General features: G+C 38.0%; 1 protein-coding gene across 4 annotated transcripts in view; it reads right to left on the bottom strand.

Moving 5' to 3' along the window:
• Positions 1-1,246: 1,246 nt before the first annotated feature.
• AZIN1 (antizyme inhibitor 1) overlaps positions 1,247-19,842 on the bottom strand; it is a 59,772-nt gene continuing 41,176 nt past the window's right edge. For 3 of the 4 annotated variants that reach the window (XM_039524083.1, XM_039524082.1, XM_039524084.1), the window contains exons 6-12: positions 17,311-17,445; positions 13,478-13,559; positions 12,151-12,225; positions 10,346-10,511; positions 9,227-9,345; positions 4,205-4,419; positions 1,247-3,568 (exon numbers count right to left, since the gene is read on the bottom strand). In XM_039524083.1, coding sequence (XP_039380017.1) covers positions 3,457-3,568; positions 4,205-4,419; positions 9,227-9,345; positions 10,346-10,511; positions 12,151-12,225; positions 13,478-13,559; positions 17,311-17,445 — 904 coding nt within the window. In that variant the 3' untranslated portion in view covers positions 1,247-3,456. Of the gene's footprint in view, positions 3,569-4,204; positions 4,420-9,226; positions 9,346-10,345; positions 10,512-12,150; positions 12,226-13,477; positions 13,560-17,310; positions 17,446-18,254; positions 18,401-19,842 lie in introns of all 4 variants that reach the window. The other variant, XM_039524085.1, reaches the window with a different exon arrangement.

Consider the following 19,842-nt stretch of genomic DNA (forward strand, 5'->3'; position numbering starts at 1 on the left):
TCCTTCCTTCCCAGAGTACCCTGATCTACTCCATGAGCAACAAAAGTCAGGGTCTACCACGTCTGGGTCCCATCTCCCTTACTGGGATGACAGTATCTTCTCAGGTTAAGTACTAGAGCCTTACTACTATTTATCTTAAGAACTGATGCGGGGGAGCCTCTTTCACTCCCCTCCTGCCACACAATGCTGGTGGTAGAGCCTGCTAAAGCAGCAGTGGATCTTGGGCTTTATAGCTGAGGCACCTCATGTCTCAGGACTGCTGTTTCAGACTCTACAAACTCATGCAGACATCTAACTAGGCTCTGTTTACATTTTTTAATTTTTTTTAATGAAAGCTGAGATTGTGACCTCATCACATGACTCCCGGAGTTGGTACCTAGGCATGTGTTTGTAGTGCCGGTGCCTAATTACAGGGAGTCAATAGCAAACCAAGCTGCAAGATTGTTTTAGACTAGCACATGCTAGTCTATCAAATTCTAAAGATTTATTTGGCAGGTATCTTCTGAGGGAAGTAGGGACAGTTGTTAAATCCAGTTTGTTTTCCTAAATATACAAAACTGTTTTTTCAGTAACTTTCCCTGTTCTCTCAAGCCTGGATCAAGTCTCATGTACAGCCCATTAAGAGTATTAAATCTCTTTAGGGTGGGGGAGTGTTTTATGTAAAAGTAATGAGATGGGGAATTGAATTTATCCACCTCTGAAACAGGACTCACCTTAGCTAGGTTATAACTCTTAACTCAAGGTAAATTTTATATATAGGTTGACTGGGTAGCAGCAATGGATTTACTATATCACATTTATGTGACTGCAGCTGCTTCCGCTCTATCCAAGCAGCCAAAGAGCCTTTCCCTATCCCAAAGATAACTGACAGAGTTTGAGTAGCTTGGCTATACCAAATAGAGAGGGACCATTGCCTCAAGTTGTGGTGCCTAATTATAGGGTGGTGATGAATGCTTGGGAAATGCCAAAACATACATAAAAATTGTCAAATGTATTTATGTCAAATACTACTCCAGAAGTAGTATTAATAGTTTTATGAACATAGGTATGGTGTAACACTGAGCCTGTTTGGGACATACATGATTATTCCAGTGTACTGGAAACAGCACTCGAATATTATCATGGAAATTAATAGTTTAAAATCCCCACTGTAGTCATACCAAGGTCCACAAGAGTAGTTTTCTGAGCCACTGAGCAAGAAGTTGCAGATGTGTATTCAGCATGACAAAGCTACATGACAGTTCACTTATATAGAAATCATTCAGGTTTATATTAATGTTTGAATTGAGATTACAGTATTGTAAACAAATGATGGTAACAATTTTTAGCATCAAATTGAAATACATACTGGGTTCAAACTTAATTTTTTTTTTTTGGCAAACTGTCTTCATATACAATAGATATGTCTGAACTGACCATCCTATCATTTACAAAGGAATTTGCAACTGAGCTGTAAGTTTAACATAAAACAATTCTCCTTAAGGATCCACAGCAGAATCTTGCAACATGATCTCAGATAAATACAAAACATCAGTTGGGTTGTTTAGGGTTTCAGCCAAACCTGCCATTGGAAGACTAGAGTACATAGACTCTTTCAAACCTAGAGAAATTTGGTCTGATGGCTAGATTTTCCATAAGAAATCAACTTCCAATGTATTAACTCCCATAAATAATTCTTATAACATGGCCATCTTCAATCTATCCCTTCAAAAGACAGGAACAATTCATTAACTCAAAAATCACAAGACAGTTAAGCCCAGAGGTGCAAAGGTATTTAAGCACCAAACAGCCACTGATTTCAATGGTACTTAGGCCCAAATCCTCAGAAGTATTTAGGTATCTTAGTGCTTCCCTTAGGGCTGGCCTACACTCTTCTATCAATTGAGAAACAGCATGGTACAATTCCCTGTGAATGTAGTTACAGATATAAAACTGGGTGTAGGCAAGCCCTTGGTGCTGAAGTCCAAGTTGAAAGGATCATTCCATGATAAACTCACCTTTTAAAAGTGGAAAGAAAGTATAAAATATTATGTATTCTTAGCCTTTCTGAACTGCAAACTTATATTTCCTGCCAGTTGTTGCTAATGTTAAATGCATTTGTACATGTCAGGTGGAAATTTCACACCCCAGGTAAGGAGCTAAAAAAAAAAATCTCCATTTTCTAATTAATCCTTTTGATTCAGGGATCCAGGATTTAATAGCCATGAGTATTTCACAATCCTGACTAAGTTTCAGATTAGCAAGAAAAATATTTTAAAATGTAAAAGGAGAGGACTGGAGAAAAAAAATCAAGATGCTTTAATAACAGAACAAGTAATTCCACTGAACAGCTTCAGTTAAGATTAGTTGACATATATAGTTGGTGTGCTTTGCTGTTACTTAAATACACAAAGTACAGTGCAAAAGAGCATCAAGTTTTCTGAAGACACGTAGCCCTTCTATTACAAAGACTTAATGCTGTACAGGACTAGTTGAAGTTTTTCTATAAAGCTGGTTCAAAAAAAAAGGGACCTGACATTTCTATTTAACATTCAGTACAGCTGTAATTCATATTTCTACATGGGTTCTACATGCATTCTAGCTACAGCTACCTCTCCTAGGTACTGCTATTCACTACTGTTATCTTGAAGGTTTGATATTTTTGGTGTTAGAAATGTTAATATAATTTAGTTTATGTTGAAGCAACATCAAACTGCATTTCAGCTTTCCAGGAACTTCCCTTCACACTAGTTCACCAAACTTAATTTACTTAAATTAATTATTCATTATTTAATGTTCTGCCAACCTAAACCTGAAATAGGCTCGAAGAAAAAAAATCCTTTCAAAACAATCATCTACATATCCATTTCACTGCTATCTAGTCCCTCTCACAAAGAGAGTCTGAAAAAAAAAATCTACACAAAGTTTTATTGCAATCATACACGGGTTACGTCAAGGGTCAAATACAACAAATACTATGATGCAATTTTACATTTATTGAACTACAGTTCAAAGCACAAATTTACACACTAAATACACTGAACATCTCTAATGAAGTCACACTAGTCTCCCACTGACATTTGATATATCTGGGTGAAAGACAATAACTTTACAAGACTTTCTAACAGGAATCCTTAGTATAAAAACTGTGTACTTGTATGTAAACTGTTTAACTGAGAACCCAAGTGATGGGTTTCCATCTCGACTAAGTCATCCATTTTGTTGCATATTTTATTTAAACGCTCAGGGGTTGAATGAACTGGCAAGTTTAAATCTGGACATTATCTAACCCTCCCACCCCCAGTGAATTGTAGTTGTAGCTGGTTTTGCCTGGTCCCAATTGGCTATTACTAATTTTCAAGTTTTGAAGAGAATGAGTTGAATTCAAGATTGTTCCATTTTAATTCCAGAGTGGAATGTTGACCAGACAAACTACAGGCTTGCAACTGCAAGTCTACATGAAGCGTTACTGCCTGTTTAAGCTGCAGTGGAAAAGCTGTCTTCTGGGCTCAGCTGAATGCAAGAAGGCACAAAGAAGAAGTTCTTCATCAATGTGTCTGAAGTAATTCCAGCATCTTGCATCTCATACCTACAGCAGAAAGTATAACAGAGGTGTGTTCAGGAAGCATAGACCTGAGAGTTTTAAAGTTCTCATGGCGGCTTAACATTGGAAACCAGCATTAAGTTCAGTATTCAGTCTAACAGAATTATTTGGCAGATTTAAGATTAAGTTCACCTTTTCCACCTTAGTAATACTCACATTGAGGAATTTACTGGTGAATATATGTGATACAGGCTGTGCTTATGACAACACTTCCTTTTAACACACTGGACAGCTGCACAGAGACTCATCAGCCAGCAAAGCAATACCTACAACTATATGCATTCTACTATTGTCTTAAATGAAAGACTTGTCTACATCGCACCACAGGATAGACTATAGGGCTGTGAACTGTAGAGCACTCCAAACCATTGTGCTCTCACTGCCCTGCATGGACGCTGCTGGTGAGAATACCTAGTTCATGTTAATGTAGTCCAGTTTGAAAGGTGAAACAGTGGGGTAGCATTTAAAAAAAAAAAAAAAAAGAACTAAGTTGATTGTTTTAAAATAAATCTTCCTATATCAATACCATGCATCCAAGTGTAGGATTATGTTTAAATGTTTTCAGGAGGGAAAAAAAGCTGAGTACAACTACCACTACAAATATTGAGATCATCATCTTACCAGTCATTGAAAGACATCATGTAGTAAACTGGTGGCCTCTGAAAATCATTAAAGGCAGACTGTTGACCCAAGGTACCAGAACCCATATTATCAAAGATCAGCCAGTCTCCGACACTCAACTCAGGAAGAAGACAGTTTTCCACAATTTGATCAAGCTCATCACAGGATGGACCCCAAAGGCTGCTGGCAAACAGAGGCTCATCTTCCTTGTATTTCTACAAAAACAATCCAGTCAAGTCAGGCTTTAGTTTAAGGAAAAAAAAAGTTTTACAGACACATTAGAAAATTAATATAAGAACATTTATATCTGAAATTCTTTTCTTCTAGGGGAAAAGTCCACAGATCTATTACAATAGGTCTCACGCCTGCTTGCAGCTTCTTGAGGCAAAAAAGACTTGTCAAAATCAAGCAGTCTGGGAGTGGCCATACCCCTAAAGACCTAGCCAGTTCAAGATACTTCCAAAGATGTTTTGTAGTGTAAAGTCCTTTAATTCACAGGTTAACAGACAAGAATTCAAACATTTTCTGCTGCAGAGCAACTTGAAATTCCACCCCAAATATATTATGCCCCCAACTTCAAATTCCACCCCAAGGAAATATATACTGTGTCCCCCAAAGAACATGGAGGCAAGTGTGATGGTTTAAGCCTTCCTCAGATCACAATCCTTGTGGTGGGTTGGATCGGCAGACTTTTACTACTGGAAGAAAGGAAACTTTGGAGAAAAGATAAGGTAAGTTTTCCTATTCTTTTTCACAGGGAAAGGCCACAGAGCCATTACAACAGTGGTCTAAAAGCAGTGCATTTCCATGAAAGGAAAACAGGAACAATGAGAAGACCGGGAGATGAGTGGCTCTGAATAAATGAGCACCAGTTATTGTTGGTGGGGGGACATGCTTTGCCTGTTCCATGCAGGCCAATAACGTAACATGACACACAGACCAGGCCCTTGAAGATGCCCTGTTTGTAAAAATACTTTTTCAGGGCTAAAGAAGAAGTGTTAACACATCTGAATATCCTATTTTAATGTAGTTAAGATTTGATTTTCTGGGCTTGGGTACAGAATTTTGTCCTTAGGAGCAGATTCTTTTTGTAGAGGAGACATAGCTGAGTGGTGGTTGCCACCTGAATTATACAGGAGACCCAGGATTTCCCTTGACAGCGTGGGGGCCACCATGGCTCACTTCTGCCTTGTTTGTTTGTCCTGGAGAATGTTATCAGAAAGAGAAAGTCAGGCTTTTGGCCCTGGAAGAAAGGTGCATAATCATGGCTGCAGCCTATTAATTTATTCATCAGAAAGGAGATTGGTCTTTGCTGGGTTCTGGCTGCAGATATGTCCACTAACACAGCGGTGACTCAGGGCTGACTATTCGCTCAAAGACCTTAGGCTGTAGCCTCCACTCTCCTGGAGTTTTCCTTTACTTAAATATAGCAGCTAGTTAATTTATTCTAAATAAAGGTAGTGCTTGAATATACAGAAGATTTTTTTTCCCTCTTTTCAAAATATACAGCCAGGAACAGCAAAGATTAGATGCTCATCCAGGTTGAGAATCTGGTACCTTTGTCCTTGTTTAAAGCTATTGCTGAAGTGTTAAGGGATCACCACTACACCTTTGCTGATCAGGACAGCTCTTAAGGCCTAATTATTTTGATCTACTTGATACTGTGTTGGAAGTCTGTTCTTGCATTAACTTTGGATGAAATTTGTTCCTTGAATGAGGTTTCCTGCTCTTAAAGCGGGTATAGATTTTCTCCACCAATCCCCATTGTAACATACCCTCTCTTCCAAGTACCCCAGCAATGGCACAAAAAAAGGCAGTCCTAACATGCTCAAATTTATGGAGAAAAACCATGTGGAGTCTCACAACAGTCTGTTGCTCCTAGAGACCTCTGTTCTTATCCAAGACATCAGAGCCCTGATAGATGTGACTGGAGAATAAAGGACACTGTGCCTTCTGACCACTGGCTTGGAGTGGAGGTTGACAGTTATAACTACTCCCAGAAGCAACAGCGCCATCATTTAGATGTTTGTGATATTGACAAACCATGTTGTTCCAGGAAAGAATCTGGACTGTATGGTGACTTTTTTGTGGGGGCATTTTCCAGGAACAGTGCTCTGATGAACAGGTCATCTGAGCACCTGTATACAAGAACCTTTTTCTGCTTGAGGAGAAACAATGTTAACTAGCACTTTGGAGGACAGCCTCAGAAAGGCAGGTAGGCCAAAGAATAATGGGTAATGTAGTCTGTTGCACATGATGCTAACATCTCCTCCAGGAGGGTTGCATAATAATGTATAGATAGGTGTTCTTCAGATCAATTAACGATGAAAAGTTGGTTCAGTGGTAGAACTTAGGGTCTCCATCCTGAACTGTGAGACTTTGGAGAAAATCCATTCAAGAACTTCCACTCTCTTTGGAACTTGGTCCTGGATGCAGATGGAGTAGCAGTCTAAGCCTTCTTGTTCTTGGGGAGACCAATTACCCCATTCTGAAGCAGACAATATACTGCAGTCTTTATATTCTGGTGTTTGTCAGCTTAAAAAAAAAGGGGGTGGGGGAGTGGTAAGCTAGACTGGATCTATCTGCCTAAGATTAATAATTCTGATGTAACACTGATCCACCACTTCAAATTTCTTTCTATATGCCCTCTATCTGGGAAACTACATCATATAATCACCTTGTAGTCACGTTTGCTTGAAAAAGACGGTGTTTTCTTGCTGTATCACCTCTGTCTCTTGTGCCACTTTATGTATCAATCAGCTAGCTGGGCATCCCTCCTATAAGTCTTCTTTGGATCTTGGCACTCTTTGATCCAGCTAAAAGTCTGTGTCTCCTGTTGAGTTATCAGGGCTCCTTACATAAAATTATTTTAAAACGTACTAATCATGTAAGCAGGTTTCCATGGCAACTTTGTTTATAGTCACAAAAAAGTGTGTGCTCCCTGTGATACTCAGCAGTAACCAGTACCTGATTGGACTTCCATAGCATCAGGCAGAGGTGGTGGTGTGACTAAGTTTAGCTCATTGTGCTTACTGTAAATCTCAGGCTGTTTTGATGTGAGGGGGTTAAGGAAATCTCTCAACCAGGCTGCTGGTCTGAAGAATCTTCTGTTCTTAATGACACAATCGGCGATAGATAGTCTGGCCACGTATGCTGGTTCTAGTCCAAGATGTGCAGGCACAAAAGGGTTGGGGATTGTTTTGGTTTTTAAATTAGTCTTTTATATAAACACTATCAACTTCTTTAACATGAGGACTGTATCAACATTGGGAGTACAAATTATCAAAAATTTGCTTGTGGATGAACTAATTCCCATTCCCTCTCACTCCCCATGTTTTCTTTTGTAGGGGCTTAGCTGGAGGCATACAGAGTCCCCACCAAATATTCCTGAGAATGGCTTCTGATTACTCCTCAAAAGAAAAAAACAAAACAAAACTGAGTTCTTCCTGTATTGTGATGACCTACAAGTAGAAGGAAGTCCCTGCACCTTTTTCTCCTCCTTTTTACTAGGAAAAATCAAGCCTTAGAAATTTCCTCTGTGGAGGAGTGACACTTGTGGCCAGAGTCCATAGTATGCCTTTTATGTCCTTCTCAGATTTATAGGGAAGAAAAAGCAAGAGAAATTAACTCTCAGGAGGGTCCAGCTACTGAGTATTGCCTACCCCCTGCTCTATAGGACAAAAGAAGAGTGGCCTCAGCAGCCTATGGTTAAGATTTTGTCACAGTTATTTTTAGTAAAAGTCAGACAGCTCACAGGCAATCAACAGAAATTCACAGAAGCTCATGACCTGTCCGACTTTTACTAAAAATAACTGACAAAATAGGGAGGGGTGGGTCCAGCACCCAGCACAGGTCCATAGTCCCCAAGGTGCTCAGAGATGCGGGGGTCCGTCCCCACCCCACAGCAGCTAGGAGCTGTGGGGGCCCTTGCCAGCTCTAGCTCCTGGCTGAAGCAGAAAAAGTGTCCCAGAGGTCTCTGGAAGTCACAGATTCCATGACCTCTGTGACATAATCCTAGCCTTACCTATGGTAATAGAATATCAACAAAGAGGGGATCAGGGGAAAGAACTGCACCTGCTGTGCTACAGAAATAACACTTTGAGATGAGCCCTTGATTGTTACAGAAGCTCCTTAAATCCCTGCCTGTGGAAGGAGGAGGGAAAACAATCACATGGCACAGCCCTTTTGTCTCACTAAATCCCCTAGTGCTACACAACAGTTAATACCAATGTTGTCTCACTGAATCCTAGGATGGGCAAGGCAGGCTTACATAAGGGATGGCTCCCACCTTGTTAAAGAGGGTGAAATAAATTAGAAACAAGAGGCCCTTTACTGCTGCTTGTTCCTCCATGTCTGGGCTGATCTCTACCTCAGCCCTCCAGGACTGCCAGTATGGGGCATGGCTGACCTGCAATAAGCAGGGTCCCATTAGTCAGGCAGGTAGCACATGGCTGTGTGGCAAAACATGGTGATTTCAGCTGGCTAGGCAGTTCTGGCATAGCCGACCGTGCTAAGTGAGGTCCAAGTTAGCCTAGACATTTTTGTGCCCTTTTCCTGCAACTTCTCTATTCCTCTAATTGCCTTGAAGCTGTTCCACCAGAGCGGCATGTCCAGACAGGCTGCAATGGAAACTTCTGCAGCCAGCAACCCTGGTATCAAAACAGGGCAGGGGGGAAAAGGTGTTTCAGCAAGCCTGCTGCAGAGCACAACTCCTCCCCCACCCCCCACACCCTTTCCAAGGCAAACTAAAAGACCAGTAATGTTTAGAATCCTTTGTTTTGGTTGTGTTGTTGCTTTGAGCAGGTCATTTGGTAAAGCCCTCCTGCAGCTGCTGGGGGCAGTTCAAACTGGCTAGAAGTACCTGGGTCTTCAGGATTGTGGCCATTTGCGCCTGTCTAATTGGGGTATTAGCGCCCCAAAGAAGCTGCAAACAGGAGTAAGATCCATTGTAATGGATCTGCAGAATTTCCCCGCAGAAGAATAATCCTTTGTAAATTCTGTAAGAATATGATATAGACTCACCTTGTGAACCTCAGGGATGGTATTAAATTTCTCAGACAATTTACTTGCAAAAGAACCATAAACACCATCGTTCATGTAGTACATAAAGATTGGATCATCATCACTCCTGGTTTGCTCCACTGGAAGAAAAATGGTTAAATATTTTTATAATAAAAACATTCAATTTGCAATCCTCTGTAAGCTAATTCCTCCCCCACCCCACAAGAGTATGTAAAACGTGCATTGGGATAAGAATGTTGGGGAAGGAATGTAATTAGAGGTAGGCTTGAATTAATATTGTAGTCTCATAAAGGCTATGCTTAAGGACACATTTTGCATACTTAATCTTCTAGTCATTATTGAAAACATCCAAAAATTCCATTTTAGTAGAAGAGGGACAATAGTAGCTCCATTGCATGTTCTTCCATCTTCCCCTAATTCAGCTTTAATTATATGCTGATAGGATGCCTGAAGATCATAGATGAGTCACATCTATTTACTAGTGAGGAAACAAGCAATGCCAAACAAACCCAGAAAGCAGAGAATGAACAGAGGTGCAGATTAACCAGGTTTGGAAGGATTAGATTTTTATCAGTAAATGTCTTTCACTGCACACACACCAAGTGATGAAAAAATATTTCCACCAATGATAACAAAATGTACAGATACGCAAAGAAAGAAAAGCGCTGCTTGAGAATTTTAGAGTTTGATTAACGATATTCATTTTATATATTTTGACATAGGATGTTGATAATTTGTTTTAAGTTATAAAAAATTTGGACTTTTTGAAACTCAACATCTACTATAACAAAGTAAGTATTGTCTTACCACACCGCGTAATATCCCGCAAATGTGAAAATTTAAAATATATATAAATGAAAAAAATATGCTTCAAAACAAACATCAGTATAATCAGTCAAAATTATTTTTAAAAAATCAACACTTAATTGTGCCAAGCCTAAGATTAACATAGGGACAGAACCTTAAAAAATAGACAGACTCAAGTATGAGCCATTTATTGAATAGAAAAAATATTAAAGCATATAATTCATGATCTACACATAAAATTGAGCTATGCTGACAAAAATGGAGACTTATTTGTACTGATTCACACATGTACAAAACAAATATGTTGCTTACTTCCAGAGGGAAGAAATTTATCATATTCAACAGCTTTCTTTGCAATGATGTTAACTGCTAGAGTAAATGCAGATGAAACATAATAACATCCAGGCTCTGCAATCACATTAACACCGGATTCTTCAGGAAAGTAGATATCCAACAATGGACTGATGACATGATTAACCTAGGAAATTGAAGTCACAGCTAATGTTTAGATTGCTCATCTGATTTATTTTGAAGTTTATTTATAGTTCTTGTGAAAGGTGCTCGATTGACAAATCAGACACAGAAGTCCTCTGCCACAAATTTCCAATCAACAATTTACAGTGCTGGTGAGTTGGCCACAAGCTGATTTTTACTACCCATATTGGGCCTTTGCTGAATCAAGTCTCAGACACCATGGTTAAGATTTACGAAAATAAAACGGGTGTTACTTTTGGGATACTGATGCCATACCTAGGCACCTAATAATAATTGCAAACTCTTATATAATGCTTTTCATCAGTAGATCTCAAAGCACTTTACAAAGGAGTTAAGTATCATTCTCTTCAGTCTCCAGTAAAGAACAAGTCATCCAAATGACCAAATCACCATTTAAGTAATTTCAAAGTGGTTGTAGTACAACAGATGTAAAATTATTTATGAATCCATGAAGTGTATCAGGGTTGCATTTAAAAAATGCAAACAAAACAGAGCAATTTGGTCAATTACAGTTTTGCATCTTGACAAATAAACAAACAGATGGTATTCACTGAATTTACCCAACATTAATCGGATTTTTAACTTCAATATTAATGCTATAGTCTTGCATGACTTGTCCACAACTACTTGATAAGGCAAACATGGACTAAGTAGGCAATTTTCAAAGTTCTATTAATGATTGTAGCTGTTTGAACCTATTCGTTTCAGCACTCCAGGCTTTGGGAGTTTACCTATAAGAGTACACAAAATACAGTGATCAGTCTAAATCGCCATTATTCACTAGTGACCAGGTCATGACACCAAACCAAAGATCAAATGAGGCTCTGTCTACACTTAAAATGCTTCAGTGTAGACACGTACTACAGCAACAGGAGGGGTTCTGCCATAGCTGTAGGTAATCAACCTCTGAGAGGTGGAGCTAGGTCAATGGAATAATTTCTCTGTTGACCTAGCACTGTCCACACTAGGCTTTAGGTTGGCTTAACTGTGTCTCTCAGGGGCATGGATTTTTAACATCCCTAAAAAATGTAGCTATGTCACTGTAACTTTTCAGTGTAGATTTGCTCTAAGAGTAAAAATCTTAAGGCTCATTAAAGCAAATGTCCAGCTGATGCATTGTGTCTTCAGTTCTAAACCAAAATACTGAAAATTCCAGCTGCAGCAGCAGGTCAGTATTCATCCATTATGAACACAGTAAAAAGAACTGCCTCCAGAAGAAAGGGCTAAAATCTCCAGAAGAAAGGGCTAAAATCTTCATGGTAAGAAGCATGCAAATTTTAAAGATGACAAGAATAACTGAGGCCTTGGTTTTCTGTCAATTTACAATGGTTACTGTTTCTCTCATTTGTAAGACCTTAGCACCTGAGGGACAATTTTGTGAATAATTTATGTAACATTAGTTGAATCAGAATTGAGAGACTAGCAGTACTTCATGGATCTGTACTAATTCTCTGCTAATGACTCCACAGTGCAACTGTGGCATATAATCCAGTCCATCCCCATGGTTTTAAATCTGTCAATCCAGGTTTTAACTATCAATATTAGTTGGAAACTGACATGTCAAAAACTCCAAACCGACAAACGAAAGGCAAGCTAGTTCTAACTTCCACTGAGTTGCATACCTCTTCCAGCTGAAGTTCTGAACCTGTGAAGCCCCCACCAATGTCCAACATGTTCATCTTAAAGCCAAATTCTTCCTAAAAGGAAGTATAAACAGGCCTTTAAGCATGCAGACAATAGAAATTAAAGTTTTTATTGAAGAGCTCTCCAATCTCATTCAATATTGTATGCTCATGCTTTAAACGTGAAATTGTGACATCTTAAATACAGTAAAGAGTATTCCAGTGAACAATTCACTCGAGTTATACCTAGTATTATTCTATATTAAACATTACTGCAATTAGTAAGGAGAGGAGAATAAATAAATTAAGCAATTCTAAAGTAAAGCAACCTTAATTTGGCCTCTGAGTATACAGTAGAAGAGTCTTTTCTCACAAAACTGGACAGTGCAATACACTGTTCAGCAAATACTTTACTACAATATAGTGGAAAAGAAATACATGTTTATAACCGTAGATGCACATAATAGTATGTATAATATAAATGGTTGCATGGTGTGATAATGTGATGAAAGCCCTTCTTGTAACGCATAGGCACAAGGGGGCAGAGTTAAAACTGGTGTGGGAACTTCAACTGTCTTCCTTGTGTAATTAATCACATCAATAATTTTGCAATAATCACAGTAAGGTCATTATCTTGGATTTTTCTGAACTCAAACTTAAACTTTTCTCTCTCACTTAAAGCGAACAGAAATATTTTCAATACAAAAATCTGTTTCCTTAACACAAGTAGTATACATTTATAGCCTAAAACAAATTAATTTACCAGTGTCAACAAGTCAGTTCCTTTTTGCCAAGAGAACCATTCAGGGTTCTGTTCCTCCCCACCGCAAAACCCAATGACATAATTATATAAGGCAACATAAGGAAGGCAGCCACATGCATTGTTCAGTTGGTAATGATTTCATCTCATGCAGAGAAAACAAAACCTGTTCACTGGTCTTGGTAGATAAACAGTTTAATTTACTTTTAAGATGTATTCTTAACTTAGAAAGTGACAAATATATTCTGCTGAAGTTGAGATCTTGGACTTTAAAAGAAAAAAAAACACACCACAAAAAAACCCAAAACACACCACACCCACTGGCCCTTAATGAAAATTTTAAAATACATTAAAGGATGTTTTAGTGGAAGATTTTATTTGTCTCACATTAAATATTCAGTAAGGTCTATAATTTACTATTCAGTTGTGTGTAATCATTCCGTTATTTGAAGGGTCCTTATCAGACTAGCAATATACATTTTAGGAAATAAATTTTTCTTATCTCCATTAGCGAGAATATAGTAGGATGACTCCTCTATTAAATTGTATGTTAGCATAATTACTTACAGCCATGTCAAACACACACCGAGCATCAGATATAGCATGAATGTACACTTGAGGTTCCTTGCAAGAGCTTGAAATGTGAAATCTAAAAGAAATGAAATATAATAAATACACAAACCTACAACCTGCATTAACAGAACATTGATATATCTAGACCAATAGGGACATATAGCAGATCACTCAAGGGAATTTGACAAAGGAAGTATTGTTTTGACAGTACACACGTATTTATAGTAGTAGAAATGCATGTATATTCCATGCATAGGTGATTAAGGTTTTATTTGTTTACGAGAAATTTATGCAATAGGAAGAGACCTCAAAACATCTTTGCTTTCCTTCTAGCCCATTTGCACACACAAGACAAATTTGTATAGCACAATTTAAGAACAACAATGGCTTCATTCTAATCTTAAAAAAAAAAAAGGAAATTTGAGTGTCAGTGTTCTCAAGATACAACAGTTAAAGTTGCCTAAGGGCAAGTCCACAGAAATAGGTTTATAAAGAAAAATAGGCTCAGTAGTGAGATAGCATCTGAGCACCAGTTACAGAAAATACTCTAAAAAACACAGTCCTAGCACCTCCCTACCCACAGTGTCCATATCAGTTCTGATTTTTTTTAAACAGAATTTTAGGCTTTGGAGAATAAAAAATTTTGTAATGTATGTTTATAGAACTGTACAAATGACCAGAGGGACACAGTAAAACAATAGATATTATAACAATTGGGAATAACAGTTATTCCCAATTAGCCTCTTTATGATTATTTTCATTGTAGACTAGATTGTGGACTAGACACTAGACAGATTGATGGCACAGATGAGATAGGGTAATTCAAAACAGGTGAACAGAAAACATTAGCTAGGAAACGAGAGGCTAAGAATAGATCAGACAAACCAGTCATTTTCTCATATCTAAAACTACAGACATGAAAGGAATAGAGCACAGTTTAAGCCAGAAGTCTGGTCTTGAAATCTAAGATCACTACCTTGCTATGACACAAGAAGACACAAGAAAATAAACATTTTCATCACAGAAATTTAAAATATTGTGACACCAGGTTTATTCAGAAAAATTGTTCCTTGTGCCCACTCACTAGCACAGGGCCTTTTAAAAGTGACCTAGTGCTTATGAACTTTGTTGTTCTGACAGCCCAGAAGAATGATGTCTTATTTATGTACAGAACACAAAAAAATACAAATACGAACAGTGAAGGTATAACATTTCCTTTATAAAAGTATATCCCTATTGACACGAGAGATGAGACTTGTCAGCTTCCATGGTTATACAGTCTAGACCGCCCTGCTCAGGCTGCCAACAAAGTGCCAATTAAGAGGGTGACTCTTGTCCAAGGGAACTAGATGAAGACTACAATTCATTTTACATCTTTTATGTTTCACGCCCCTATAATATAAAGCTTCGGTGCTTGTGAAAAACACGAACTCTGCATCAGATAAAGATCACAAAAGCCATTGGTCGCTTCTGATCACTACTAACTTGGGTAAGAACCAAAGCAGCAACCTAGAGGTAAAAGGCTCTGTATCCCATTATCAATCCACTTGAGTCATTCAACCTCTAACATGTGCATACTTCTTTGATATGTAACATGTATTCACTCAGTATTCTATAAGCTGTTTTATAAATAAACGGTACAAAATGCAAAACAGATGACCCGTAGCTAGAAGAAAAGGCTCACCACAACCAAATGATGGGAAGGAGAAAGAGTAGAACGTAAGTTTGAATTAAAATGGATGGAGTACTTTAACATATTTTAGAGCCCAATCCTGCACTGCCACAAGGATGGACTAAGCGTTCTTTTCCAGATTATTTGGCCAAACATCTAAAAGAGAGAAGGAGACAACGAAGGCACAAACTCAGAGTCAGCTATATTTTCTGCCTCTTTTTGGACCCTTGTGAGCCATGTGGCCCGATTGATTTTCATTTCTAAAATTAAGTTAGAACAGTTTTAGACAAACTGATTTAACCCTGTGTGCTGACAATTTGTACTCTCTTCTCATCCTTAGTGCTAAGTAAGCTCAGCCACAATATGACTGTTACTGAAGTGACAAAAATTAGACAGATTAAGCTACTGATACCTCATCAGAGTCTAAGTCTTCATTGTGACAAACACGACAGATCAATTTAAATCAACTTTCATCCTGTTTTGCATTTGTACATTTTAGTTACTTTTCTAAAGAAAGGGCGATTCTCATTGGTTGGTTACATTTGGTACTTCTTTTTGCTAACCAGGATGATACATTATCTATAAACGTTGTTTCAAAGCAATTATATAGCTTACATACATTTATTTTTTGCATTTTATTATGTTAGAAAATGGTGAATGATGCAGTTCTAGATGATTTACTAGATTAATATTTTTTACTTGTGATGTTTGTCAAACTACATTTCAATGGAAATTGGAATTCAATTAAAAATGCACAAAACTTTTTAAAATTATTAAAAATACCTTACGTGTACTGGATACATAAAGTTTATCAAAACATATTTTGCATTTAAAACAGATTTATAAACAAAGGAAGTAGCTTCAGTTAGTGAACTGAACTAATTGTTTCTGGTCATGTCCTTCAGGATTTAGTAGTTCATCTCATCCTCAGACACCTCATTTTTGTGTATTTGAAGAGCAGAAGCAGCTTCTCTGCTTTTTCAGCTCCCAATTGGTTTCTCAAATTTGAATGAATTAGTCATTAAACTGAACTAACTGAATAAATTGAAATGAAGAAAATATTCTGTCTGTACTTGCAGAAGCAGTTAATGCTGTCAAAAGCTGGTTTAGCTTTTCAACACACTCTGGTTCCAGGTACTTAGCCAATGACTTCCATCAGTTCAGTGCTTTGACTTTCTTTAAAACTTTGGCAGCAAATGTATACTGCTTGAATATTTTTTTTATTTAAATTTAATACTTTTAAGAGATTATAGTAAGTTTTGGCATTAACATACATTGCCAACTTCAATTTTAAATAGGTTAATTTATTAAAAAAGAAAAATGTATTTAATTTAAAAAATCCAATTTGTTTAGGTTAAAAAAAAATACAGTTTTTTTTAACCCACCCCGGTGACTGATAAAGGAATATTCCTCTTCTTTTGACTGTTTCCTTAATCTATCAAACATGTTCATTAGTGTTCCACAAGTTTTTGCAGCAGTTGAAAGCATACAGACAATTTGTGCATCAATTTTTGATCGGTGTGATATGAGAATTTTTCATCTTTGTGCATCTAGCTTACTCTAGATTTAAGTACCACAGGTCACTCAGTTTAGGAAGACTAAAAACACTTCAAGAAGATCCACTGCCATCTACAGGTCGAAAACTAAAATTACTAGAACTCTGAACTTGAAGTGATTACTATGGACATCACTAAAAACTTTTCATAGTTAAATCTTACAGCATTATCTCACCCATTATCTGTACTGATTTTCCCACACTGAACTACTGCCTTTTATCAGTTCAACTGTTTGTCTATGCAGAGTTAGACAGATAAAAGCCAATCACTGGAAAGCACAAGAGCAAGAGTAGGGTAGTCAGTGGATGAAACGCTCTAGCAGTTTTTCTGACTACAGCAGAAGGGATTTCACATATTCACTTTGGATTGCCTTAACATCAGTGACACTTTATGTAGCTCAAATGCAATTACTTTTCTGTTTCATACTGATCTGAATGCGTGTCACCAAAAATTCTCAAATGATGCAACTGGATTTTATATTGTTCCCTATAAGGAAAGGACAATAAACTGGCACAATAAAAAAATAATTTGAGTTAAATCTAAGTTTGAGTATTTAATATTACACATAAAAGGGGGAAAAAAATGAAAAAGCTACTCACTTAACACCAACTATTTGGACTTCAAGCTCCTTAGCACATTCCATGAGGTGCCTACAGCTCTTCAGCATGGTGCCAAATTTCATGTTCATCTCCTCAGCTCCACTAATGTCTTCTGTGGCAATATGTAGTAAGAGCCTAAGAGAAGGGGAAGATGATTGGGGCACAGTTGGTTTACATCATCATCAGCACATGTGAAGCCTGAAGACTGTCAGAAGTATGTTGATTATGTTGTCAGTACTCCAACTCCATCGATGGATGAGTCAAGTGAACCTAATAAAAACAATCCTGTACAGAGAAAAAACTAGCAATTAGGGGCTAAAACATGGAGCCAACAAAGAAAAGGGATTTGGAAATGCAGCAACTAAGACTCTGTTGTAGCAGCAAGAGTCTGTTGGGTGCTGTAATAAAAAAACGGGTTACCTTCTCATAAGGAGTGCTTGCTCATAAGCTGCTCTTTAGTGACAATGGGATTGCTTCTCTCCAGCCCTTTCCTCCTGGCTGGCAGGAGGAAGAGTGCCCTGGGATTCCCTTTGGAGCCTGCTGTGTTTATCTTCTTACATCAGCCTTGTCTGGTAGAAGTCTGATACATGTAGAGACCCCTCCCAACCTCCCTACTCCACCGGCAGCTGGACTGGGTGCAAGGGGTGTTCCATTCCCTCCCCCATTACTTCCTCATTGCCTGTGAGAAGGAGGCTGCTGCCGGAGTGCCGTGCCATTTCTCCTCCTCCAATGGGTCTCACATATCATAGCTAGAAGACCTATTAACTCAGTCTTTGGATAGAGCAGGGGGTGGCTAATTTCTTGTGGCTTTGTGAGCTGAGTCTCATTAGTTGATAATTAATCAGTCTTGTTATGCTTTAATTGCTATGGAGTGGTAATTTGATAAGACATGCCTATCAAAACCAGAGTGTACAAAACACAAGATTATATTAATACAAACTCACTCAACGTCAGCTAAAAGGGTCAATGACTCCATTTTCAATCCCAAGTGAGAAACACCATCAAACATAAAAAGCCGCATTTTGCACTAGCTGAAGGTTGGTTGGTGAAGTCCAAGCACCCCATGCAGAGTGAACTGCAGTAATCCAATCTGGAGATGAAAAAGGCAAGGATAACTGGCAAGTTCTACAGCTGAAAGGAAAGATCACCATCTCCTTGCCAAGCAAAGATAAGCACACTGTTGGCTACTACCAGTGATGTGATAATCTAGCAGCTGCCAAAAATTTAATGGAACCCTCAAATTGCAAACATTTACGAAAGACAGTTTAAAGGGGTATGCCTGAGGGGGGGAATCTAACTTCCATTTCTTCCACATCTGCCCTTCAGCATCCTTGCTTATCATTTATGCCATTTGCTACTGCTGGCATTTCACTCATTTTGGATAAAGCAGACTGGCCAGTTTCATTTCCTGGTTCTCTTTCACCAGCACAAGCACTTAAATGATTTAAAAAAAAAAAAATTCCTCTGATCAAAATTAAACAATTTTAGTTATACAATGTTCTGTAACAACAACATTTGGACAAACCTATATATTGGGCCTAGTTATTTGACAAAATCAAATCCTTGGAATTCACCATATGACAACTCCAAAAATATATCTATTTCTGCACACTACAGCTTAAGTAGCACCAAGGTTCGCCTGAAAACATTTGTTAACCAAGACTACATATGCCATACTGAACTGACAAATTTTCATGACTGCATTATAAAGCATCAGTCAAGATTTTCTAGTGAAAACAACTGTACAAGATAAAAGAGAACTACTTTACCTTGTAATTTTGCTCTTCTCAAAATATCTTGCAGGATTCTCATGCCTGGGTCTCAGCAGGCTAAAGTGAGGCTGGAGGAAGTCCAAGATCTTGGTGCTTTTTGGCCCTTAAAGGCAATGGTAGTAGATAGGAGCATGATCCATTCTTTCACTACTGGAGGTCAAATGACACCCTGAGCATAATTACTGCCTTTGGATTCTTTCAGTCAATTCCAGATTTTAGCAAAATGTGAAGGCTCCGTAAAGAAAAATTAGCCAATCACAAAACAAAACGATTAGAAAAAAGAATGCCTTAGAAGGCTGAATAGTAAAAGCATCAAAATCTGAGAAACCAACACTTCAAAAAGGTTCCTCTCCAAACATCAATAGAGATGGATGAAAATCTTCAGAGAAGAATTACAATTTTCTGTGCAGGATTCTCTCCAGGAATGCAAGTAACTAGAGTCACATGACTGGAACAGGCAGCAAGTCAATGCAAAAAATATGAAGTTATTTTTGAAGTACATAAAGAAGGTATAAGATACCTCCCAAAAGGAAAACCAAGCTTTTATCACTTCAGACTGTAGGACAGTCTATAGGACAAACACAAGGACCTCAAAAGTTTAGCCAACTCAGGTGAAATCAACTCAGGTGAAGCCAACTCAGAAAGAAATAAAACTATGTGGTAAGAGAATTTGGATTCAAGAGCTACAGGATTTATACTCCAAAATAGGATTTCTTCCTATAAGCTGAATCTAAGCAACTGCTTTGTAAATGCATGGAGC

Source organism: Mauremys reevesii, linkage group 2 (genome assembly GCF_016161935.1).
Source record: "Mauremys reevesii isolate NIE-2019 linkage group 2, ASM1616193v1, whole genome shotgun sequence".
NCBI lineage: Eukaryota > Metazoa > Chordata > Testudines > Geoemydidae > Mauremys > Mauremys reevesii.